Source organism: Crinia signifera, chromosome 2 (genome assembly GCF_055691185.1).
Source record: "Crinia signifera chromosome 2, ASM5569118v1, whole genome shotgun sequence".
Lineage (NCBI taxonomy): Eukaryota > Metazoa > Chordata > Amphibia > Anura > Myobatrachidae > Crinia > Crinia signifera.
Window position 1 is genome coordinate 47,949,773 of NC_139218.1, and position 26,509 is coordinate 47,976,281.

Here is a 26,509-nt window from a genome sequence, read left to right on the forward strand (position 1 = left end):
ATATACCTGTATAGCAGCACAAAGCACCCATCCACCAATATACCTGTATAGCAGCATATAGCACCCACCAATATACCTGTATAGAAGCACATAGCACCCACCCACCAATATACCTGTATAGAAGCACATAGCACCCACCCACCAATATACCTGTATAGCAGCACAAAGCACCCATCCACCAATATACCTGTATAGCAGCATATAGCACCCACAAAGCAATATGTACCAGCTTATACCACACAGCCACCAATATTTTGCTACATATAACACCCAGCCAAGAATATGTACCAGCATAAAGCACATACCAACCAAAATATAGTAGCACCGACTCATCATTATGTAGCAGCATATAGCACCCACTCATCATTATATAGCAGCATATAGCACCCACTCATCATTATATAGCACCCACTCATCATTATATAGCAGCATATACCACCCAGCAACCAATAAGTTGCAATTTATAGCTCCCACCCACCAATATGTAGCCACATATAGCTCCCACCCACCAAGATACCTGTAAAGCCGCATATAGCTCCCACCCACCAAGATACCTGTAAAGCCGCATATAGCTCCCACCCACCAAGATACCTGTATAGCCGCATATAACACCCACCCACCATTTATAGTACCGCAATGCAACTGGAGTAATCACCCATCTGACAAGTCTTATCCCTGACTGTAGTAATACTTGAGAACATATAAGAATGCATCCACATTTATAGCAACTGGCACACATTGAGCCCTTTTGTCCTCAAACATGATGGGTATATGACTAATCAGCATAATAAGGCACACACTCGTTTTCAGTTTGCAGAAAGCAGTTTTATATACACTTGTACACAGTAAGTGTGCACTTCTTTGCGTCTGTCATTTTTACAAATTCTGTGCAATTTGTGATTTATTCCAGGAGACAATCTGATTTAGATCACATTTCTGGATTTTTTTTATTTTGCGACTGCATAATGTTGCCACAAACTCACTATAGTTACAAAAATAAATAAATGTACCCGTTATTGCTTTTGCTTATTTCTGCATGCTATGTAACTCATATATGTGACATCTCATTTCAGTTCAAGTAAGAGAAAGAACAAGATCAGTTTCCCAAATGTCCCATTAGACAAGCTGAAATTAATCCACAGTCTATCTCTTGTAATAACAGTCTGGTGCTGCACTATCTAGGATTTGAGAACTACTAGCTGTAGCTAAAATATGATTTAAAAAAGTATAATTTAAAATAAAAAAAAACACAAAAACTTGACAACATAAAGATTTATACTTCAGTAAAACCTTCTGGAATGCCATACAGGGCCTGGCCGGTGTAAGGATGCTGACCGAGATTAGACATCTCAAGCAAAATAGAATAAGAATGTGTTGTGAAATGGTTGTGACCACCCAGAGTAGTGGGCGTATAAGATAAATATATATTCCGGCCAATGAGTAGGATTTGCCATCAAAATATATTGTAGTATTCCCAAATATATTATTCCTATTCCCGAATCACTTAGATCAAGCCACATGATTTCCAGTATACATACCGGGTGGTCATAAGGCCGCAGAGATTTGTACGGTAACTGGTTGATTACAAATATGGTCAATTTACACAGTTGATTTCTTACATTGTAAACCTGGAGTACAGTACATATGATATGGTCATAATAATGCATAATGGTGAAGAGAAGATTTCACTATAGATCATCCTCAGAGTCTTGGTCTTTTTGCCGTGATTTTAGTAATTCCATCTCCATTGGCTCAGCACACTTCAGTTTTGTATTAACCACCCTGGTGGAAACAAATAGGTCATGTTTTATACAGCATTATAAAATATTGACAATATGGCGGCTGAGATACTAAGGGACCCATTTGTCAATGTGTTTTAGCTATTTAAAACTCACTGCATAGGAAAACTGGTGCTCCAACCAATCAGCTCCCAACTGTTATGTTTCAAACACATTACAGTTAGGCTGAATCACCACTATCATACGCAACAAGGTTAAATAGCTAAAACTCATCTATAAATCGTCTCCTTAATACCAGATTTATATTAAATACTTATGATACATGCCTTATTATTACCCCTTTTTATATGGAACACATACAGTATATTTGCTGTGCTATACAAAGAGAGAGACTAACTCTTTACCTACTAATTGCAATGCAGCATTATGTACGTCATTTATGAACCGTCTTAAATGGTTCACCGAAGTTGAATAATAATGGTGCATTTATATCTGCATAATTCAGCATTTATTCCTCAATATAAATGGCTGTTCTGACAACTTAATGGGCAGGACTTGTTACAGTATATATAAGCAGTTGCTGTGACCTAAAGTAACAGCTATCTGGCTCTAATGGCTTCCCTTGTAACTTGCAAGAAAACACTTCTTTACACCAGACTGAAGGACAATAATCTACCAAATAGCTCCATAAGTAAGTTCTCTGACTGAAATATGGAAAGTCATGTGTTCAAATCTTGGGTATAACAGTATCATCAGTAAAGAAAGTCCAAATAACCTTTCCTGCTACAATTAAAGTGAAGGCTACTATGCAGCCTGCATGGGCAAATTAGAACAATTCCAACCGATTATGTGTTTGAAACATCACTGTCACAGCAATGGGGCATTTGTATGAAGAAGAAGCATTCCATGGAAATGAAAATGGAGTTGCAGGCTCTTTTGAGATCTGTATTACATCAGTTTTATAAATAATCAAATTCTGATAATAATAGCAATTAATCCTTATTTAGTGTAATTGTATTTACAAGTGTAAATATTTGTTCATAGAAGTATACTAAATCAGGTTTAAAATGCAGTTACTTACATAATTTGATTAGAAGAAAACATTCAGTATATGTTTTAAACAAATATTAGCCAGTTATGTGCTTAACCCTTTGAGTGCCAAGTTAATTTTTCAAAATAGGTGTGAAAATTGCCAAGCAAACATTTGGGTACTTATGTAGTATCTCGGCGCCCGATTTAGAAATCGGGTCGGATCGGGCACAACGCATCGCATGCGACCAAAACGTATGTGATGCGATGGTTCCGATTTTTCTATAGGATTCAATGTTAAAATGGTCTGAGTCCATTTTAACATAGAATTCAATGGGAAAAAGGGGTCCTTTTCATACCCCTACTATCCAAGTGGGCATGGAGTTGGATATAAACCTGTGGCGAGCGGACACAGAATACTTTTTAAAAAATCTGCGTTCGCTCGCCACAGGTTTATATCCAACTCTATGCCCACTTGGATAGTGGGGAAATGAACAGGACCTTTTTAACATTGAATCCTATGCAAAATTGCATCGAATCGCATGCGATATCGGATGCGATTTTGCCAAAAATCGCGTCGAATTGCATCTGATTGTATGCCTTAAGGTAAGGCATACAATCAGAAAATCGGGCGCCCAGATACTACATAAGTACCAACATTTGTATTCATCATAATGACCTGTAATGTTACCTTATATAGGAAATATAATCTTTTTTTACACAACATTTTTTATTTGAATTTATATAACAAATGTGAGTGACAATGCCAATTTTGCCAGATATTTCAAACATCTCACAGAGAAGTTGACACTCCAAGGGTTAAACATATTTTCAGTTGTAATAACCTTTGTTAAATGCATTCCCATCTAAGTGCACAATATAATAAAACACAACTTACCAAGTGGTTATGCCGTAGTTCACACCAACAATCAGCATCGCAAATGCAAAGTGCCAGCAATAGCACATTGTAATAAACATTATGTTACTGTGGTCATTCTGACTCCACTCTGGCCCACCGCCAGGGGGAAACAGCACAAACCCAATCTGTGAAACAGGAGAACAATGCTTGTCAAATGCTTGTGTACAAAGGTAATAGCCGTTCATCTCTCCCACAGCGCTGCACTAGTCTGTACCAATCTCGGTTGTGTAAAAGTAAATCATTTACAAATACATAAGCACAGGCGCATGACACACTACTACTGTGTGAATACAGAAGGGCCTTTACAAGGGACACGTACTATTACAAGTTACATAGAAACCTTTGGCCGCCAAAGGAGTCATAAAATCATTTTGTTACCATGGATGTCCGTAATAGGAAAACTTGTATTACGAGGGGAAACTTACAATGCCATCATTATGCAAATGGTGGAAATATGTGCAGCTGTGCAATGCAGCGATGCCTGACAGGATGTCATATTGAGCTCAATTGGCCACTGAAGAACCTCTATTTTTTTTAAAGACTAAAATAGTGGTTTCCACCAGACTGGTTTTAAAACAAGTGAGATTACTGTTAGTATCTTCTCAGAGCATCTACATTCTACAGACATCAATTCGAATGCATGAATGGATGCAAATATATTGCTAACCACATGAGGGCAGCAGTGCTCATGAATGTGAGCTGTGCAAGTTCATTTTTTAATAATACATCACTCATATAATGGGACAGATTCCGAGATACACGCAATTCCTAGTGTGGCAGCATATTGCATCCCATGGGTGTGTTCTGAGACATTCCACTTGAAAATGGGCATTCTACATTTACAGCCCCCTTTTATACAGACATTGCACATTCTAAATCTGCAGCTTCCTGTACACAGACATTCCACATGAAACAGACATTCTGGGTGACATTTAATGACAAGCGAAAATTTGATTTGTGCAATTTTTTTGTCAAAAAAAATGTCCGAAATCGCACATTTTTCCGAAATTGCATATTTAATGACATGAGAAAAACGTCAAAAACAGCTGATTTTGCCGTGAAATCGCACATTCTGAAGGTGCGATTTTTAGTAACGCCGGAATTCGCATCCAGATGTTTTCCCATTATAAAGTATACAATGAGATGCGAAAAATGTGACTAAAATTCGCCACACATGCAGACCAGGTTCTGACAGGCGAATTTGCCAGAACCATGCACAGATCATTGAGATCTGTGCATGGTCCTGTCTTAAAAAATGTGTAAAAGTTAATTTTTTTTTTTTTTTTTTTAAATGGCGTGAGATCCCCCCTCCTGAGCATAACCAGCCCCGGGCTCATTGAGCCGGACCTGGTTCCAAAGATTCGGGGGACAAAAATCGTAGGGGTCTCCCATATTTCTGGACCCAGCCTTGGACTCTTGGACCGGTCCTGGTTCCAAAAATACAGGGGACAAAAAATCTGGGGTACCCCGTATTTTGAAACCATCACCGGGATCCAACAGCCCTGTCATGCCAGAGACGGGAGACACCTTTTACATAAGGTCCCCCAGCCGTACCATGAGCACCGTGGCTGGTCAGCCTTGGACGGGGTACCTGGGGGAGTGGGGACCCCCCAATAAAGGCCCCCCCCCCCCCGAGGCTTCACCTGTCCAGGACATAACATTGCTTTATACAGGTGAACTACAAGTGCCAGCAGGCCTCGTCCGCATGCTGGGACTTGGCAAACCACAAGTCCCAGCATGCAGGGCATTAATGGGCCTGCTGGAACTTGTAGTCCACCTGTAAAAAATAATTAAATATGCGATTTTGCGGCAAAAAATGTGATATTAAAAAGTGCGATAATGGGCGACTTTGGAAAGTGACTAAAACTCTCATCCCATTAAATGTCACCCTCTACATCTACAGCCCCCTGTACACAGACAATCCACATGAAACAGACATTCTACACCTACAGCTTTAGTACACAGACCCACCACAAGAAACAGGCAGCAATCTATAGCTCCCTGTACACAGACATTCCACATGAAACAGACATTCTACAGCCCCCTGTACACAGACATTGCACATTCTAAATCGGCAGCTTCCTGTACACAGACATTCCACATCTACAGTCCCCTTTATACAGACATTCCACATATGCACAGACACATACTGTACCTAACAGGGGAAAACAATTGACCCAAAAATGGAAAAAAACACACAGTAGCCCCCACAGGGGAAAAACCCCAACAAAAATGTGGCCACAGGAAAAATCACCCACATTGGCCTATACATAAATCCACATGAAACTGGCAAATTTTTAAACTTTCACAGACATTCCACATGAAACAGACATTCTGTAGCTCCATGTACACAGACATTCCACATGAAACAGACATTCTGTAGCTCCATGTACACAGACATTCCACATGAAACAGACATTCTGTAGCTCCATGTACAGAGAGATTACACATGGAAATGGGCATTCTATTGCTTTCTCTCTACATTATACAGAAGAATAGGCATTTTACAGCTGCCTGTATACAGAAAACAAACTGTAGGGCGGCTCTTCCTATTGGAGGTTATGTTAAGTATGGATGTGGGGCCAATTTTTCTGTAATGGATCCAGTTATAGTTCAGGCCTACTGCTCGCGTGTCCGTAAATGATTTTATTGTGCCTTATTTCCCCTTTCTCATGGAACCAGACACGGGTGCCCCTTATTCCCGACCCTTTTTGCTCTGGAACCTGAACCCAGCGCATCCTGATATCACTGGCCTAAAGCTGAGTAACCAGATAGATACTGAGGCTTTGTGCATATAACATATTGCGGTTTCTCAGTGATTACTGTATGTGGTTGCCATGCTGATGGTTTTTAAAAGTCAGTGATATTTTTGAGAACTAGCAAAATATGGGGAAATGCCGCACTAGACACTTCGCTGATTCCACACACCCCCCCCCCAGATGGTTATAGTGGCGCTAAGAGGATATATTTGTATATATCAAATTGTACTGTAGTATATCAGATACCCAAATATGGGGATTCAGAGCTATATTGAGTTGGTGGTGTATCCCAGAGTCATATATGAGATGGTTAAAGTAATATTTTTTTTTAGGTGCACGCTTATTTGAAAAATGTCTACGTAATTAGTAAAACCTAACCTTCATTGCTAACCTTTTATAAACCTGAAATACGTTTGTGATTTTATATTTCTATGTATTTTATCTGGTTTTTATTTTGTTATAGAGAGACTCTGGTTGGTTCTCTGTATAATGGTGACTGTGTATTCGTTTAAAACTCAGCATAAGTAAATGCCACAAATGTCTCTCACACCTTATGTGTATACTGTACATAAGTTAATAAAGTTTTATTTGTCAATGAATATCCAGACTGTTGTATCATTTGTTTGCATTGTCTTTTGTTGCCGTGGGGAAGTGTTCTGACATTTTTTATTATCTAGGATGGTAAATTCCTATTTCAATGACAAATAATGCCTGTTATTCCAGGAAAGTATATCATAGGTCACATACAAAAAATGCAGACAAGCTATGTCCAGATGCAAGCAGTCAGGTTTCTTGTACAGACCTTGTAGCCAATGTTTGTGGTAAATACATATTTCTGATACTTTAACAGCTCTCCTAGAATGTTCTTAGGCATCAATACGCTATGGGGCCGATTTAGACGAATCCGGCCACGTCTCCGATGGGGACTGCGCATGCATAGGCGCTAATGCGCAGACCCCCCCGCAGCGAGCGGCTTTGGCAAAACTTTCATTCACTGGGGCGCTTGCTGCCTGATTGACAGGCAGGGGGCATTCAGGGGTGGGCACCCGGTGTTTCATGGGCGTGCCCACAAAAATGGTGGGCGCGTCCATAGAAACGCTGGGCAGGCCGCAACGAATGCAGGAGTGCCCCCGCCTGCTCGGGGAGGGCGGATGATGTCACATGACGTCAGTGCCAGCTCCTGATTCGCAGAAGACTGTGAAGCTGAAAAGTAAGTCCTGGCTCGCAGTGAAGTGGGGGGATTCGGGCGGCAGGGGGTGTGCTTTCGTCGGGGTATCGTTAACCTGTTTGCTAGGCTGCAAATATATGCAGACTAGTGAGCAGGTCTGAATCGGGCCCTATGTAAGGTGTGTTACCCGCATAACATGTGTAAAGTCAGCAAACTCTGTGTTCCAAAGAACAATGCTTTCCGCTGTCCGTATGATCGTTCTTAAACACACTAAGGGGTAGATGTATGATTAGTAGTTACTGTATGGGGGATTTGGTATAAGCGCACTTTATGTGCACTGGTACTACTTTTTCCCCATGTAGTAAAGCAAAGATGTGTTCTAAATGCCCCTGCCATTATTGGCGCCATGCCGATGCCCCAGTCCGTGTATGAACGGTTAGTGGCACTGACCATTCTGACACCCGCAGTTATGGATTGTGACAGCTGCAGGTGTCTTTGACTCATTCACAGCCACTGTATTATCTGCTGCTGCCGAGATCTCGCACCTGCTCCCGGCCCGGAGGAGAGACACAATATAACAGAACTAGGCTGATGCGCTCTGGACTTCCTATCATTTAGCATAGAATCATTCTTTATCTTCTGAAACACTTTGCCTCATATAGGAGCCCCTCTATTATTGGATCGCATATGCAATGCGATCTGGGCAGCATTTAACATCCAGGATCACATTGCAATATGCGATCCTTTTGTCTGAATGTACTAACCTGCAGACACAGGTTCCCCCGTCCTGTACATAACCAGCCCCGGGATCATTGAGCCGGACCTGGTTCCAAAAATACGGGGGACAAAAAGCGTAGGGGTCCCCCGTATTTCTGAAACCAGCCCCGGACTCCCCACTCCTCCAGGTACCCCGTCCAAGGCTGACCAGCCACGGTGCTCATGGTACGGCCGGGGGACCGTATGTAAAAAGTGTCCCCCGGCTGTGGCATGACACTGCGGGCTGTTGGAGCCCGATTCTGGTTTCAAAATACGGGGGACCCCCAGATTTTTTGTCCCCCCTATTTTTGGAACCAGGACCGGTCCAAGAGTCCGGGCTGGTTTCAGAAATACGGGGGACCCCTACGCTTTTTGTCCCCCGTATTTTTGGAACCAGGTCCGGCTCAATGAGCCCAGGGCTGGTTATGTACAGGAGGGGGGACCTCATGCCAAATTTTTTTTTTTTATCACAAAATCGCACATTTCAACAAAATCGCACCTTTTCATGACTAAAAAATCGCACTTTTTCATTCCGAAAATCGCCCTATATCACACTTTCTCGCACTTTTCATGCTGGAATACACACCTCATTAAATATGAGAATTCGCTGCAAAAATGTGATATTAAAAAATGGCGATATAGGACGATTTGAGAAAAAAATCGCATTTTCTCAAAAACGATAAACCCACTAAATCTCGCCCCTTGTGTGTCCGTTCCTGGTTAGGCCCTGGTTGGAAACGCCGGCTGACTGCGCACACTCGATGCCGGCTGGATTCTGTCGCCTCCGCTGGCGGCCGCCATCTTTTTGGTTTCTCCATCCAGTATTGTGCGGCTCCACCTCCGCCTGTCAAGTGGCTGTCCACTAGCCGCACAGATCACCTGTTAAGTACTGACTGGCCGGACAGACCGGCAGTCAGGATAATGATGTCCATGCCTTAACATCATTGCTCACTCCTGGCTGTCTGTGGTAATACTACAGTTCTTGTGCCTCCGGTGAAAGTCTTCTCTTCTCCTGCCGATCGTCTACTGCCTACCTGAACACCAAGTAACCTTCTGCCGCCAATACGGACTGGACAAGGTTAGCCCCCCAAAGGTGTATTATCTTCATCCTAATTCCTGACGGTTAATCTCCACGGTTACTTCTGGTTCAGCAGCCACGATCACATTCAGCAAGGACTCCCAGACTTTATCACCAATCATCCCATCCTTATCCAATCATCCAATCTTTCATCCAACCATCCAATCATTCATCCAACCATTAAATCCATCATCCAATCTTTCATCCAATCATCCAATCCTCATTCAACCTATTCTTCAATCATCCAATTATTCATCCAATCCTTCAACCTGGAAACCAATCATCCAATTCTTCAACCAATCCTGCAATACTTCTTTCAATTGTCAAGCATCCTTCATCTTCTTCAATAGAGACTTATATTATTGACTTTTATCATTTCACAAACGTTCAGTATATTATTGTGCCATCATTTACAACCTGTATTACAGTACCTTAATAAATAAGGTTTATTTTACAGCATTGTTTCATCACTTTTGTTGTTCATGCAACATCCCTATATTAAAGCACCTAGCCTCCGTTATACTTCAGCTGGTGCTTCACGAAACGTGACAGCCCTCATTCGGTATTGGCTCAGAATCAGGCCCCCAGTGACTTGGAGTTTTAGTTACTAAGCCTTGGAGAGAGATAAAATACCAATTAGGTCCTAACTGCCATTTTACAGGCTGTGTTTGATGAAAACGGCAGGCGCTCGTTGGTTGGTACTTTATCACTCTGTATTTTATCTCTTTCCAAAGCTTAGTAATTAGACTCCTTAGTATTTACCTGCTGAACGAATGTGGAATGATCCCACATTGGCTGAAACTGTTCAGATCCTCACCCACCTGCCAGAACCAGCTTCCCTGTAATATACACAGGCTTGACCTGAAGAGCTCCAGAATGATATTTCCGCGGAAGAAGACCTCCAGGAAGATGCACAGAGCGCCCCCAAATACCGCAAATAAGAGCAGCAGATGAATGTGAAGGTCCAGCTCCTGTCTGCCATGGACATGGTAGTAAAACAGGAATCCTGAAAAAAGAAAAAAAGTCTCACAATATATTTTATCATTATTACTGTTCTAGAATGTCGGGATCACTTCTCTTCATTATAGGTACAGTGGGAACAACAGTGACTGACAGAGGCTGCGGAGGGAGGATATACTGATTGTTCATGGTAGTGGTCTGCCTGTCAGTATGAGCTACCTCCAGTACTGACTGTATGAAAGGTGTAGTGCGCTCTTCACCTCTTCTGGTAGAACTTTCCCAACTGACTAGATATGTACACCCCTATTTTGTACTAATTATCCAGACAACAATAGCTTTTTAGAATATGCTGCATACTTGTTAAAATTAGATGCAAAGATGTTTTCATACAATTAGCCCCAGTACGCATGTGACATGAAACACCTGACGAGACTGATCCACCAGGTCCCGTGCTACTCTGTTGCTGTTATTTTTGTGTCTTTTTACCTGCAGTGAGACTATGACGCACCAGAAAACTGTTTTGTTTAATTTCATATACATATCTGTGCGCAATCTTCTCATTGTATACACTCATGGCGAATCACAGCGATTGACAAGGCACGACGATTTGCGGCGACTAACAGATGGCGAATTGTCCATCATTCACTGTTCGCCAATGGATAGGGGGATTCGCTTTTTGACCCTAAAAAATCACCTTCCAACACGAAAATAGCACACATTCGCCGTCAAACATGGCGAATTAGCCTCATTGAATACTGCCCATTGTCACACTCGCCGAGAGGGGCTCTTTGGTAGTCAGCAACAATAATGTATGAGGGCGAATCAGTAGACACTTGCATATGTGCCTTACACTTTAATGTCTTTACTTAAATTGAAGTTTGTAAATCCAGCTCTCTGCTGGACCTTTATAGTTTCTAGTAAAATTGCCTATTTGTGAAAAACTGGGCATTCCATAACTATACATGGTCTTCTGCTTTCATACGGGACACAGAACCCGGAGCTGACTTCTAAAATAAGTTTTTGTTATAAGATGTTTTATTATATTTTTATTATTATTGTAATACCCAAGTGCCCAATAACTTAGTATGAGCTGATCCTCATATCTAATGTTCACTCTAGGTTGTTTTAGAAGGGTGCCGTGCTCTGCCCGATTTTAAAAGGGCAAAATGCGCCCTGCCCATTTAGCAGTGCCCTGCTCAAACAAACGGGCCTGCCATGTCTCCGCCGCCACTGTCCGGCACGCTCGGGGGAAGCCCAGCACCTAAGTAGGTGCCGGGCACGCCCAAAACAGAGACGGGCCCACAATAGTGATGTCGGTGGGCTGCCCCCGCCCACATTTGTGACATAGGGGCACAGGCTGCTGCATTCAAAGTGTCCCCTTTCCCCTGCCCTGCTGTGATCCTGGAAGGATCACTAATATCACGTTGTATGCTTTACATCACTGACACTTGTACATCACAGGACACCTGTGAAATCACCACTCTATAAATATAAGTAACTTTTCAATAAATTATATATTGTCACTTGTGTACTATGATCAAATACCTTCAACAAAGACGGCAATTGAGAGCATCATCCTATCCATGGCCAGAGGGACAGCTTTCGTGGAGTGAGTAATGATATCGACCACACCGGAGATGCCATAGAAGAAGTACATGGTGGAGTGTTGCCAGTTCATTAGATGGTCCCACTGCTTCTCCTCGTGATTGTACAGCTTGAGATGCGGCCCATCTGGTACGAACTGTTCCGCTAACATCCCTGAAAGAGACGAGGCGAGGATACAGGCTACTACCTTCAAGGAGGAAAATATGAGAAATGAATCTGTCTGAAGACCATTTGTTTTGGAACACTGACTACAATGATTTATTGAGAACAGGCCTATAGCTATTTTAATTAAAAGTGAGATCCCAGGCCTATGCAGCATTCTCTATCTCCATGGCCTGATTAAAGGTTCCAGGTGCCCTATGTGGGGAATGGCCAGGACAGGCCGGTTTGATGTCTCATATTACCTACAGTATATTGCTTTCACTGCAAAGCTTTTCCTCTACCATTCACGCAACAGAAACTCTACTCTTGTCATATGACAACACAATGGAGCAGGACTATTTATGACTTCTGGTCCGGGCACGCTGACATTGCTTTCAATGAAAAGGTAAAAAAATAACTACAATAAATGAATTTACCTATGAAAGCAAAAGCTGCCTTGACTGCTCCTTCGATTATCTCCACACGATGGAATCCAACTTTTGAGCCAAAGGAACAGATCTTCTTGTTTTTCTTACAGGCGTACCTCAGGGGGTATTTCACAGACCACCAAAGACCAAATATGAGGAAGAAGCTTCCTGGCAATGCGTGTCCTTTAAAGTTGGCCATCGTTTTCCCTGCGGTTCAAAACTCTGCAATTACGAAAGAGAACTGATTTAAAGGGCTGCATGACTATTTGCTGCCAGTTGCTGACTTTCCTCTCTTCACTGGCTCCCCATTCCTTTCCGAGTTCTCTTTAAACTCCTCACCACCACCTACAAGGCTCTCTCCTCCTCCACAGCTCCCTACCTCTCTTCACTGATCTCTATCCACACTCCCTCTCGTCCTCTTCGCTCCATCGCTGACCGCCGACTGACCTCTCACCTAATCACCTCCTCCCACTCCCGTGTCCAAGATTTCTCTCGCGCTGCCCCCCTGCACTGGAACAACCTCCCGCCACCCATCAGGCTATCTGATTCCCTTACCTCCTTCAAGCGCTCCCTCAAAACCCACTTTTTTCGACTAGCCTATCCCTCCTCCTAACCTCTTTTGATCCTCCTATCCTGCCTCCGTTCCCCTCCGTTCCTACTTATCCTATTGTATTGCGTTCGTCCGCCCACCTATTTTTAGTATGTTAACTCTTATGAGCAGGGCCCTCCTTCCTCACGTACTCACCCTACCTCATTACCTCACCTGTGCTCCTGTCCTGTTCTTCCCTTCCTCTACTTCATCTTCAGTCTCCTTGACAATTTTGACACCTACTTCTGAACTGATGCTGATTTTAGTTCTACCAGCTATACCCCTATTTATACTGTATCTTTCAACACACCCTGTACGTTACCTTGTAATTTTTTTTTTTTTTTTTTTGTTTGCTATGTACGGCGCTGCGGACACTTTGCGGCGCCTTATAAATAAACGTACTACTACTACTACTACTAGGTACAGTAGCCAGAAGGACAATACTTACCTCTGCAATGCCTCAGGAGTGATCTAACCAAGCCCTAGGACATTCATTTATCTTCTGTATGGCAAAAAGGACTGATCTAAGTGAGTGATATTTTGAGGAAACCAATGAGTTGTGTTGCAAAGAAACTGCATATTTGTAGGCAGCCCATGATTTACTAACTTATGCTAATGCAGGTATCCGATTAAGTAATGTGGGGGCTCGTCTGCAAATGGAATGTGTTTACTGCACTCCTAAGTGCTGACAGTGGATTTTACACTGCCCACCAAAACCACTAGCATTACCAGTAACTGCACTTGCTCCAGCCCCATGTCAAGGATAAGACATCAGTAAAAAAAGGCTTTACTTCCCTGTTCGTGTGACTTGCACAGAGCTCTTACTGTTAGGGATGGCCATCATTGCCTTTGCCGTCGATGTTTGCCATTGATGGAAAAAGTGCAACTGGCCAGCGATGGTGCATAACTATGCAGTGGATGACCATCATTGTTTTTACATATCGATGGTCATCCACTGTCTTTGAATGATTGGTGTGTGGGCCAATCAGTATACGGGGCGGAGCTTCACGGGTGTCCTGGGTGGAGCTATGCTCCGTGTCCCAGGATAAAGCAAAACAAAACTATTAGTTTAAACTTTACTTCCCCCATCGATGTCAAAACTAATCGGCATCGGTCATAAACCATCAATGTTTTCTAACCATCGTTGGTCGATGGCCATCCCTACTTACTGTCACAACACCTTCATTCACTCAAACGCCTATCAGTCTCGGGATAGGACAGGACGGACATATGCAAAGTTGTGTAAATTCACATCTGCACATGCTCTGTATGGACAAACTCGCCCTTCACTTCCATCTTTTGAGACTAGGAATAAGCCCAAAGATGTGAGAGGTCTAATCCTCCACAAAAATACTGATGGTTTTATTGATCCTTATACCATGTATACAACACATATAGGATGAAGTCAGGATGCTAGAGGTTGGGATCTCAACAGTCTAAATACCGACAGTGGGATCCCGACGGTCAGAATCCCAATGGAATTCCAAAGTTAAGCTCTGGCCTTGAGGTTAAATTCGGTACTTGTGTATTATCACGGCGTCCGATTTTATCTAAATCGTATACGATATCGCATACGATTTAGCGGGCGATTTGCAGGCATAAAGCGTTGCGAGCGCAGCCGCGTAAAGTGACACGGATTGCTTGACGTGTATTCCGCACTTTGGGCTCGGTGGCACCCTGATGGGTGCATACAATGTTAAATGTCCCCAGAATGTTAAATGCCCCCCCATTGTCAACGCGACCCCCCACTATCAACACCAACCCGAAGCGTGGACGCAAGTAATATGCGTCCGCTCGCCACGCTTCGGGCTCGGGCACTATCTAAAATCAACTCCACACTGCCGTGGATAGTGGGGGTATGAAAAGGTCAGAGAACGCGTACCGCCACGCTTCCGGTTGGTCTTGAAAGTGGGGGTGGCGTTGACAATGGTGGGGGGGGGGCATTTAACATTCTGGGGGCATTTAACATTGTATGCACCCATCAGGGTGCTTGTACAATAAAAAATCGCATCTGATCGCAGTGCATGCCGCTATATTGCATGCGATGCGCTGCAGTACGATCAACATCGTGGGCGCCGTGATAATACACAAGTACCAAAAAGACAGAAGCTGATTGGTTGCTATGAGCAAATTCGCAACTTGACCCATTCCATTAGGTACAAAATGCTCTGCTCCTGTTCTTCCCTCTTACTGTATGATTGCTGTCAGCTGTGGTGAGACACCATTCTTATCAATTACCTAGCTCCCCACAGGTGATGGCAGTCACATAGTAAGAGGGAAGTCAGAGCACTTTTTGCACCGAATTGAATGGGTCCTTTTGGAGGGTAAGCACTTTGGGGCTGATTCAGACCTGTTCGCACAGGTCCAAATTTGGCCCCATCCCCGATAGTGGGGGTCTGCACATGCGCAATAATGAGCATGTGCAAACCCTCACAGCGAGCACCTACGGTGATTGGCCAGAAAAACGTTGGCCGCCGCCCATATAAATGCTGGGCAGACTCCAGCAAATGCAGGCGTGTCCCTAGCTGCTCAAGGCGGGCGGGTGATGTCACATGGCACCAGCGTCCGCCCCCAATTCGTCAGAAAGCATTAATCTACAAAGTAAGTCCTGTCTTAGTTTTCACAATGAACAGAGGCAGTGAATATACGCAGCTTAGCGAGCAGGTCTGAATTGGGCCCTTTGTCTCTGTCCAAGATTTGATAAATCTCCCCCTCTGCAATGACAGAACAAATGGATGCATGTGAATGATCCCCTGCCGGCACAATGGAATATTAAACATGACACTGATATTATCTTTTCTTATTCTAATCCATACAGAGCAGCCATTGCGCACGTACATCAAAGAGAACTATGCGAACCAGGAGGAATATTCATGAGCGATGAACTAGAACAACTGGGAAATGAGAGTTCAAACAAATCATATGTTCTAACTTCTGTGCATTAACCCTGACATTACCCGAACCATGGAGCGATAATTCAGCCGATGAATTAAAGTATTTACCGTCTGTGTAGAAACCACTTCCCCGCTTTGCTTGATGAGCCCGGGGACGGGGCGTAGAGGGAATGTGAGACCTGTTCGCTAGGCAGTGTATATTGGTTTACCTAGCGAGCAGGTAAACTCCGCCTACCACCCCACTAAACGCCCGCCCCCAGTCGCACAAATACGCTCAGATGTGGCTGCGCGGGAGAAATCCTTCGATGGTCGCTCACCATCAAATGTGTGTTTTGCCTCTTCGCTAATAAAGGTCGGTAGAGACTGACTTTTATTCTGTCCGGAGATGGCTGAATTCGGGGCGGGCACTGGCGTCATGTGTTGTCAGCCGCCCGCCCCAAGCAGGCATCGACGTGCCTGCGTTCGCAGGGGTATGCCCGGCGTTTCTATGGGTAGACCCATAAAATACACTGCTTCTGTCCCCTGCCCGCCCATCCTGAAGCCAACTCTTTGGCGGGTGTGAAACTCGGCGAAGGCGTATGCCCATGCTTAAACCCCAAACAACGGCGGGGGGAGTGAATGTGGCCCGCAGCCAGTGGATCTGAATCACCCCCATGCATTGCAAGGATTTCTATTACATAACAGCCATTGGGGGTCTTTCGGACCTGCTCGCCGGGCTGCGGACGTTATTTAAACATTGCGCATGCGCAGCGTTTTCTGTCCATTCTTCAGGAAACGCAGGCTTTCCCCTGCCGTAGTGAGGGAGGGTGGCTGACGTCATCAGCGGCCTCCTTCTCCACCTGGCTTCCGCGGCACCGAGTAAGTTCTGGCGCACTCAACGCTGCAAGCATGGGAAAAAACATTTGATGGTAAATGATTTCCCCCTGTGCGCAGGACTGCGTATGCGTTTGGGGCGGAGGAGTGAGTTTGGTGAGCAGCGGCTACCTGCTTGCTGGACTCCGAACACTAGCAGCTCAGCGAGCAGGTCTGAATGGGGCCCCATATCACAGGCAGCTGACATCATCACCCCATCTCCACAAGACACGTGATCTCTGCATGCATGTTTGTCAGACATCATACAGATTAGTAATCTTTATGGCAACCTTGAACCTTCTTATAGCTCTCATGGTTCTGTAACATGAATAAATGTCACCTGGGTAGATTTTGCCTTAAAGTAATAAGGATACTCTAACAAACCCTTATGCGTCATGGTCAGGTGGTAACAATGGGTCTGATTCAGATGGGGAATGGATGAAGCAGTAGTGTGGCACTATATGTGATCGCAGCAGGAGGTGTCTGGTATAAGCATCAGGTCGCCTGTGACACCATTGGCTGGGTGTGTGGTCCGTGGGAGTTTTCAAGGTTTTGGTTGGAGACTAGGGGCAGAGAGAGAGAGAAAGAGAGGGGGGACATGTGGAGAAAGACCAGAGGCAGTGAGAGAAGGAGGCATGAGGGGAGGGGCATGGAGAGAGAGAGGGGGGGGCACATTCGGAGAGGGACCAGAGGCAGTGAGAGAGAAGGAGGCATGAGGGGAGGCACAAATAAAGAGAGAGAGAGAAAGAGGGAGGGGTGGCAGGAAGTAGCACAGTTTTGTTATGTGGTACAGTACATCATCCCATCACTTACCACAACTGTGTGATTTAATTGATATAATTGACCCTGTGCATACATAACATCACAAACCACAGTATTGAGATCAAGAAAAGGGGTCGTAGACTATGGAGGAAGACTAAACTGACTAAACTGATAAAGGATATGTGTCAACTCTACTGTAAACCCGCAGACAACCCATCATATTTAGGATCCATTGCAGTCAGGACTCGGGAGAAGACATAGCACTGAATCTGCCCAAGTATGTATTTTTTAATGAGTTTTTGATGGCAAGAGACAGAGGTGACTGTTCAATCTTAAGCTGTGTACACACGGGCATAAATCGCTGGCAATATGTTCGCTGAGCTACCATATTGCCAGCGATTGGAGTGTGCACCGGCGATACATCGCCGGGTGCGCGCTTCCGTTTTCAGCCCCCTAATGGTGGCTGGTTGGAGGAGCATGCTCCCCTGGAAAAACCATCAAAGGATGAACAGGAGAACATTACAGAGAGAACAGGACCAGATTTTCAAAAAAAGAAACCGCTACGTGTCCGTCCTTTCATCTACGCACTGTGAGTTTGGTGCGCAACACAAAGATTTTAAAGAAATCTCCTAATCCCATCTTCAGTTGACAAAAATGACATATTTGTTTCATGAATAATCAGTGCAATCATTCTTTTTTTCTTGTCAGTTTTAATATTCACCTCAACACTGAACTTTATCCCTTTGCCGATCTCGATGCTTCAATTTCGAAACGAAGAGACGTAATATTTAACACAATTGTATCACATTTATGTTTTAATAGCACTATAGTTTGCGCCCGATGTGGTGACACCTCAGGGTAGTTCGCCCATCCTAGGCAGCATTGCACCAATTTATTCCTATTGCCCACCCCCTTCCTTCTAGTATTCAGATCTACTCATATGACTTTTACATAATATATTTTAAGTGAGTTATGTCTTATATATCAGAATTATAATAAATTGTATCTTTTAGAAGAAACCGTCCCCCTTCTGTAGATGTTATACATTGTAGAAATATATTTGCTTTTTGCAGTATACATGTTACCACTGCATAAAATAATAAGATCTTGCGGATTATATAAAGAGGTCCTTAAGATAGAACCTCAACATCAAAGGACAAGAATAACCCCCATTCCACTGGCTGCCTACAAGATGGCAAATCATTTTCAAGTTTTGCTTTATGACTTTCTAAGCCCTACATGACCAGGGCCCAAGGTCCCGATGAATCTTCTGATTCCATATGGCCCCATTTGATTACTGATGTCTGTAGATGAAGGTCTTGTAGCGGTACCTAGAATCTCCCAGAATTCATCTGGTGTTCAAGCTACAAGACATGTGGCTCGGACTCTACGGGGTTTATTTACTGAGATTGGAGTTCAATTGAAGATGGGATGTTGCTAATGGCAACCGATCAGATTTAATCTATTATCTTCTAGAAGGCGCTAAATAAATAATACATAGATCCTGATTGGGTTGCTGATGGGCAACATCTTCAATAGAACTCCCATTTTAGTGAATAAACCCCTATGTCACTCGCTTCCCCGTACAGTTCAAAAGACCATCACTCCTATTGAAGTTCTATAGGCAAAAGAGCGCTATTTCAATGATTATTATTATTAATAATGCTTTTTTGACTCATTTCAATGGATATCCCCGCATGGGCTATTGAAAGTAATTGGAAAGCTCCATAGTGAATGGAAAATAAATAAAACCATGTGCATCGTGCAGCACCCCTACCAGTCCTCATCCAACCACAGCAGGAGACAGCTTGGACAAGTATCTACAACATAAACAAGGAGAGCACGAAAGTGGTTTACCCTTGCTATAATAGGAAACATTGATGCATTAACACAGTGGTGGGCAACAGGCGGCCTGCGGGCTGACATATTTTACTATGACAAGCGGCCCGACTATAGCCGCTTGTCATTGCCAGATTACTGTGTTTTCGCTGCCGCCGCCGCCGCCGTTAATGTCCATCTGTGCCCGCCGCACACAGCATTACTGGGAGCGTGGGAGGGGACGCGATGACCCGGCAGCCGCCTCCCTGCCATTGGTTGGCGCTGCCTCGTCACTGCATCCCCTCCCACGCTCCCAGTAATGCTGTGCGCGGCATGCACAGACAGAGAGGGCATTAACGGCGGCGGCAGCAGTACTTTAACAGTGTCACCGCATCCCCTCCCAGGCTCAAAGAAATTCTGTGCACATCAGGCACAGTCAGGTATAAATGGCAGCAGTATTAAAGTGTCTCCACGTCCCCTCCCAAGCTCCCTGAAACACAGTCTATATGTATATATATATATATATATATATATATATACACACACATATATCAAAAGTTATACACATATATACACACACACACAGTGTGTGTGTGTGTGTGTGTGTATATATATATATATATATATATATATATATATATCAATTTCATTTTTTTATTATTATATCCTGGGTCCACGGCCCTTAAAAATTTCAAGTAAGCTAGTGCCTGTTGGGCCTATATTATTTTATGTTTGTGTGTAATCTATAATGTATAAATGTATGTATGTATGTATGTATGTATGTATGTGTGTGATTTGTATCGTATATACAAGATATGTGTGCGGCCCTCGAATATTTTCTGGTTTTGTTAAGCGGCCCCACAGCAAAAATAGTTGCCCACCCCTGCATTAACGGGATTGGTCCTGTAAAACAACAGCACCCAAATCTCCATCACCCCGACCGTCCCAACTCTACCAGCCCTGCGCTGAGCTTCAGAGCTTTTATCTATAACCTACCAGAGTACTGAAAGCAGCTGAGAAAGGAACATATCCTTCAGCTCTATGGGCTTTTGGGACAAAGCTGTTCCATGCGGAAATCAGTTCAGTTGGGAGGAATTGGATCTTTACGTGTAGCACACAGTCTTCAAGCAAAATTTAAATGAATGGGCCATTGAAATGTACTGGAAAGGCTCCATTCATTTTTTTTTTTTTTTTTTTTACATCTAACTGGTTTTAACCCTTTGAGTGCCAAGTGAGTTTGTCAAAATTGTTGTGAAAATTGCCAAGAAAACATTTTAATTCATCATAATGTCCTGTAATGTTTACTTACATATAGGAAATATAATCTTTTTTTTTTTTTACACAACATTTTTTATTTGAATTTTTATAACAAATGTGAGAGACTCTGGGATATTTGGCGGATATCTTGAACAGTTCTGACAGAGATGTTGGCACTCGAAGGGTTAAGCAATCTAGAGTTTCTTAAATCAAAATAAAAAAATGTAAGCGAAATTGATTCTTCATAAATTCCCACCATGTTTTTGCAATGTCTTCTGATTATATTACTTTAAGGATGTATCGGAAATTGATTTGCTTTTGGTTGGCTTGAGTTGAATAAATAGGGTTGGTGCTGTAATGGGGCCTACACACGGGGAAACACTGCTGAGAGATCTGAGCAATGTAGATTGCTCAGCAAGATCGCTCAGCACACAGTGCTGCACAGCGATGTGTGCTGAGCGATCTGTCAGGGCCAGTATTCTCTGGTGAGAACTATGGCCCTGACTGTCAATCTAACTAGATTTTGTCAGATAAATTGACTCAATCCACCTGAATTGGGTAAAATCTCACAAAATCTCACAAGTGTAAGCAGCTTGATTGATAATCTGGTATGATCCAGTGCTGCTTACACTTGTGAGATTTTGTGAGATTTTACCCAATTCAGGTGGATTGAGTCAATTTATCTGACAAAATCTGATGTGCCTGTCTGACAAGATCTGATGTGTAGGACACAATGTACAATCCTGTGCCATTGGGAATAACCAAGAGATTGCAAGAGATTGATCCTCCTGCACATAGGATAAATCTCGAGTCAATCAGGTCCAACTTGTTGAACAATAATGGTGTGTACAGACGACACATCTTGCTGTGAGATGCGAGTCCCGACGGATGCGGTCATCTATTAGAATGAACTTAGGTCTACAGTCATTAGGTCGACCCCACTAGGTCGACTGGCAGGAAGGTCGACCTGACTTAAGGTCGACATGGGCCAAGGTCGACATGACTTAAGGTCGAATTTGCATAAAGGTCGACATGAGGAAGGTCGACTGGTCATAAGGTCGACATGGGGTTTTTCACTGTTTTTTGAGCCGACATGTGCCGACAGGCGGTATTTCATGCCCTACCATCCACTAGGGCGTGGAGGAGGTTATTAAAGCTGTGGCGAGCGAAGCGAGCCACCGTGCCCGATGCATTGCGAGCGTCCGATTCTCATTGCCAACTGTGTCCATGTCGACTGTGTCGACATTCGGATCAAAAACAGTGAAAAACCCATGTCGACCTTATGACCAGTCGACCTTCCTCATGTCGACCTTTATGCAAATTCGACCTTAAGTCATGTCGACCTTGGCCCATGTCGACCTTAAGTCAGGTCGACCTTCCTGCCAGTCGACCTAGTGGGGTCGACCTAATGACTGTAGACCTAAGTTCATTCTGACAGATGTACCGATTCCGTCCCGACGTGATCAGATCGCATCGGGACTCGCATCGCATGGCATGATAGAGGGGCACAATTTAGACTATATAGTGCAGATCTGCACTATATAGTCTTGCCTGCCCTCTCTATCTGGCTGCCGATATGCGCTCACTCTCCATGGGCCTTATTTTGGTTCATTATTTCTGTCAAAATCCTTCTTAGATGGACAAAACCATGTGCACTGCAGGGGGGGCAGATGTAACATGTGCAGAGAGAATTAGATTTGGGTGAGTAATTTTGTTTCTGTGCAGGGAAAATACTGACTGCTTTATTTTTACACTGCAATATAGATCTCACTTTGAAGTAAAACCCCACCCAAATCTAATTCGCTCTGCACATGTTACATCTGCCCCACCTGCAGTGCACATGGTTTTGCCCATCTAAGAAGGATTTTGTCAGAAAGAATGAACCAAAATAAGGCCCCATGTTATCACTTTGTGAAGCTTAAATAACTATATTAAATAACCAATATATATTAACCACCTAAAAGTAATGGAGTGCTCAAAACCTTTTTAAACAATCTTAGACATTATGGCCGGTATTCCATTATCTGTGATCATTGGTTGCAGGTAAATGAGTTGCCACGGGGCTATTCAATTAGCACTGATAATCTGGTAGGATCCACTGCTTTTTTGCTATTTTGGGGAAATTCATGAAAACAACCCGTTTTCAACACAAAAACGGGGCTGTTTCTAGCGAAAACACACAGGTTTCACAAAACTTTGTGTTTTCAGGTGAAAATGTTTCCCCCCAGGAAACCAAATTGGATAGCCAGCAATAAAATATCAGAGAAACAGGGGGAAATTTTTTCAAATAACTTCCCTTTTTGCTACTCGATGTTTCTTTGGTGGTGACTGAATAATGCCCTATGGGAGGGCCATACATCTAGTATCAAGCAGTGAAAAGACGAGAAGTGAGAAACCAATCAGCTGCTATGTACAGTTTTAAAGAATGCACATGATAAATGTTTCTTTAAAGCTGAATGGTTGCCATTGGCTCACTTCCCCATTGGCTCACTTCCCTCTCTTTTTTTACTGCTTCATACATCTCCCATTTTGTATTCAGTACATATAGGCATTCAATTCAATTAAGACCAAGTTGGGTCCTGCAAGTCCTTTTCAAGGCAAATTTAAAACATGAATTTAATTTTCAATTTCAAAATCCCAATTGTAAATTTGCATGAAAAAAAAAAAACAAGCGAAAATCTTTATTGTAAGTTAAAAATGTCTGAGCAGAACCATTAAAAATGGATGTACAGATTTGGTAGCTATTATAAAATATGCTTGGGACCAGAAGCATTTTGGGTAGCGGATAATTCTGTATTTTGGAATATTTTTATATTTCAATGAGGTATCTTGCGTTTAAGTTGAATAAACACATCAACCACATGAAATACACACAAATATATTTTATTTGTGCATGAAAAAAGGTTTTAAAACATGCACATGTTTTTGCACAATTTCTGAATTTACATGCCAAGTAATCATTTTCTTGCACATATTTAGTGCCATTTACATATCATGTCCCCAGTAGTGCCAGTTACATATCATGTCCCCAGTAGTGCCGGTTACATATCATGTCCCCAGTAGTGCCAGTTACATATCATGTCCCCAGTAGTGACATATCATGTCCCCAGTAGTGCCAGTTACAGATGTCCCCAGTATTGCCAGTTACATATGATGTCCCCAGTAGTGCCAGTTATATATCATGTCCACAGTAGTGCCAGCTAGATGTCCCCAGTAGTGCCAGTTACATATCATGTCCCCAGTAGTGCCAGTTACATATCATGTCCCCAGTCGTGCCATTTGTATATCATGTCCCCAGTAGTGCCAGCTAGATGTGCCCAGTAGTGCCAGTTACATATCATGTCCCCAGTAGTGCCAGTTACAGATGTCCCCAGTATTGCCAGTTACATATGATGTCCCCTGTAGTGCCAGTTATATATCATGTCCCCAGTAGTGCCAGTTAGATGTCCCCAGTAGTGCCAGTTAGATGTCCCCAGTAGTGCCAGTTACATATCATGTCCCCAGTAGTGCCAGTTACAGATGTCCCAAGTATTGCCAGTTACATATGATGTCCCCTGTAGTGCCAGTTATATATCATGTCCCCAGTAGTGCCAGTTAGATGTCCCCAGTAGTGCCAGTTACATATCATGTCCCCAGTAGTGCTTTTAGCAACAAAAAAAAATGACATTCTGGTATGGAAAAGTATGGTTTTCGGATAAATTTGGATAACAGATATTTGGATAAGGGATACTCAACCTATAATGACCTGGGACAAGTATGTAGAGGTGCTGTAATGATGGTAAATGGGGTGCCTGCAAATAGCCAAAAATTTGAACTGAATTGCGTATACCTCGGTTACGCATTTTGCCGCCACGTACGCAAACTGACATCTATCTGCCCCATAGGATGTGTAACCCAACCGCAGATAGAATGAAGGTAGTTACATAACAAAGTCTATGGAGAGCTGAGTAGCTGGGCTGTAGGAACATCCCTAGGAAGTGATTCCCGGCATCATGTACGTGACAAAAGTCAGTGACTGTGTGTCCACAGGGCAGACACACCTTCCACAGCACACATATGTAGTATGTGGCATATGTGGCTGCACCCATGCCTGATTCATGCACTAACACCCAGAATGGCATCAAGGTGCAGACTAATACCAGGCAATTCACCAAATATGCAAAGCAACATGAACATAACTTACAGGAGCTGACAAAGGAAAAGTCTATGAGTTACTTGGCATCATATAATAATTCACTATATACAGATCTGTTTATTGCAGCAGGATTTGATACACTCTCCATCCTGCATAAAAGTAACAAGTTTACTCACCAGCTTGGTGTCCGGAGTTGTGGAACTGGAGCTCTCTACCACGTCCCCGGGTCTCTCCTCTGTACACACATAAGGAACATTTCTATTCTGAACTTTCCCTGGGGACAGCAACCTACAACTGGTCCTAGATGCATTGCCAGCCAGCCTCTAACAGTACGGTACAGTAAATCAACATGATTTGCACTATACATTGGTGAAAACACGCTGGGTGGAGAAACACCCGTGTGCTCTGGTAGGCTCCCACAGCTGTCCATCTTATGGCCAGTACATTCCACGTGTACCGTCTTTCTCCCCCATGTGGCAGGTATTAGGTACTGCAGCCATATAGTGAGATGAGGCACTGGAAAATGTGATTATATATATTATTTTTCTGACTTGAAAATGTTTAATAGGACAGACTGCCCACGTAAAAAGGCTTTGGGGGTATCCAGTTAGGTCCACCCCCCCCCCCCCATCAGTATCGGGGCTAATAGGAAAGACCCTGGCAATACAATTACCCACGGGAAGTTACCATGGGTAAATGGATACCCCCAATATCTTCTCTTTAATTAACAACTTAAGGTCCATACACACTTGGCGATTTTGAGCTGAAAGCAGCTTTCTGCTGAAAATGGGCCAGCGGTCAGTGGTGAGCAATGATGCGCGACACACCTCCATTTATTAGAACGCCAACCACCCCAGCCCCCCTTCCCTCCCCGCTAACATCTCTGCCTGTCAATCAGGACATATGCAAGGGCATATCAAGCAGCCAATTGGTAAGCATATATGCGTAAATGAATCAGATGCTCAGTTGGTGCGATGGATGGGTCAATCGACACGTGACTATGGTGTGTTTCCAGCTTTGCAGAGACAAAATTAGGAAAATTTGTGTTAGTGTGTTCATTTATTTATGTACTTTTCACTTTTAGAAACTTTAGTCAATGTACCCCTTGGGGTAAATTTACTAAAGCAGAAGTCACCCATGATCTACCTTGAACCACCTGTATTACTGTATGCAATCACAGCCATGCCAGCCAGATTCTTGGCGATGTGATATATCTAATGCAGCATGTGCGATCTTCAGGCTCTAAAGCAATGCTCACGGGACCGCGCATTGCATTGGACCTGATGTCAAACACAGGGTTAGACTAGGGGCATTGTCAGGGGCTGTGTAAACAGGGACCCGATTCCACCAATGGGGGAGCCCATGCCTCCAGACCACAGCATCCTCCAGTCAGTCCAGAGATTGGGCAGGGGCAGTGTGCAGCCTCCTCTGCTGTCTGCTGTACATATTTGTATCTTAGAGCGCCTGATTCATAGATGTACGCATGTCATTGTTGTACACAGTGGAGTGATTTTATTTGCTATTGCGCATGCGCATATAAGCATAAAAGTCACACTGTGCATATGCCATCATAGTATTGCAAGGGCGGTTGCGGTGAGGACTTATTCACAATGTGCGTAA

At 43.5% G+C, this 26,509-nt stretch overlaps 1 protein-coding gene across 1 annotated transcript; it reads right to left on the minus strand.

The window, feature by feature from the left end:
• Positions 1-832: 832 nt before the first annotated feature.
• TMEM45A (transmembrane protein 45A) lies at positions 833-25,310 on the minus strand. Its single transcript, XM_083171990.1, has 6 exons — positions 25,066-25,310; positions 12,592-12,804; positions 11,954-12,166; positions 10,270-10,454; positions 3,667-3,812; positions 833-1,782 (listed from the first exon to the last, which is right to left on the minus strand). The coding sequence occupies exons 2-6, from the start codon at positions 12,779-12,781 to the stop codon at positions 1,689-1,691; spliced, it is 828 nt and encodes a 275-aa protein (XP_083028116.1). The 5' UTR covers positions 12,782-12,804; positions 25,066-25,310; the 3' UTR covers positions 833-1,688.
• Positions 25,311-26,509: the final 1,199 nt, after the last annotated feature.

Coding starts and splice junctions, on each gene's coding strand:
- TMEM45A (XM_083171990.1), bottom strand. CDS start 12,781: ATGGCCAACTTTAAAGGACACGCATTGCCAGGAAGCTTCTTCCTCATA. Junction 3,813..10,269: donor AGGGAAGCTGGTTCTGGCAG/GTGGGTGAGGAT, acceptor CCTGTTTCACAG/ATTGGGTTTGTGCTGTTTCC. Junction 1,783..3,666: donor AACTACGGCATAACCACTTG/GTAAGTTGTGTT, acceptor TGTTTCCACCAG/GGTGGTTAATACAAAACTGA.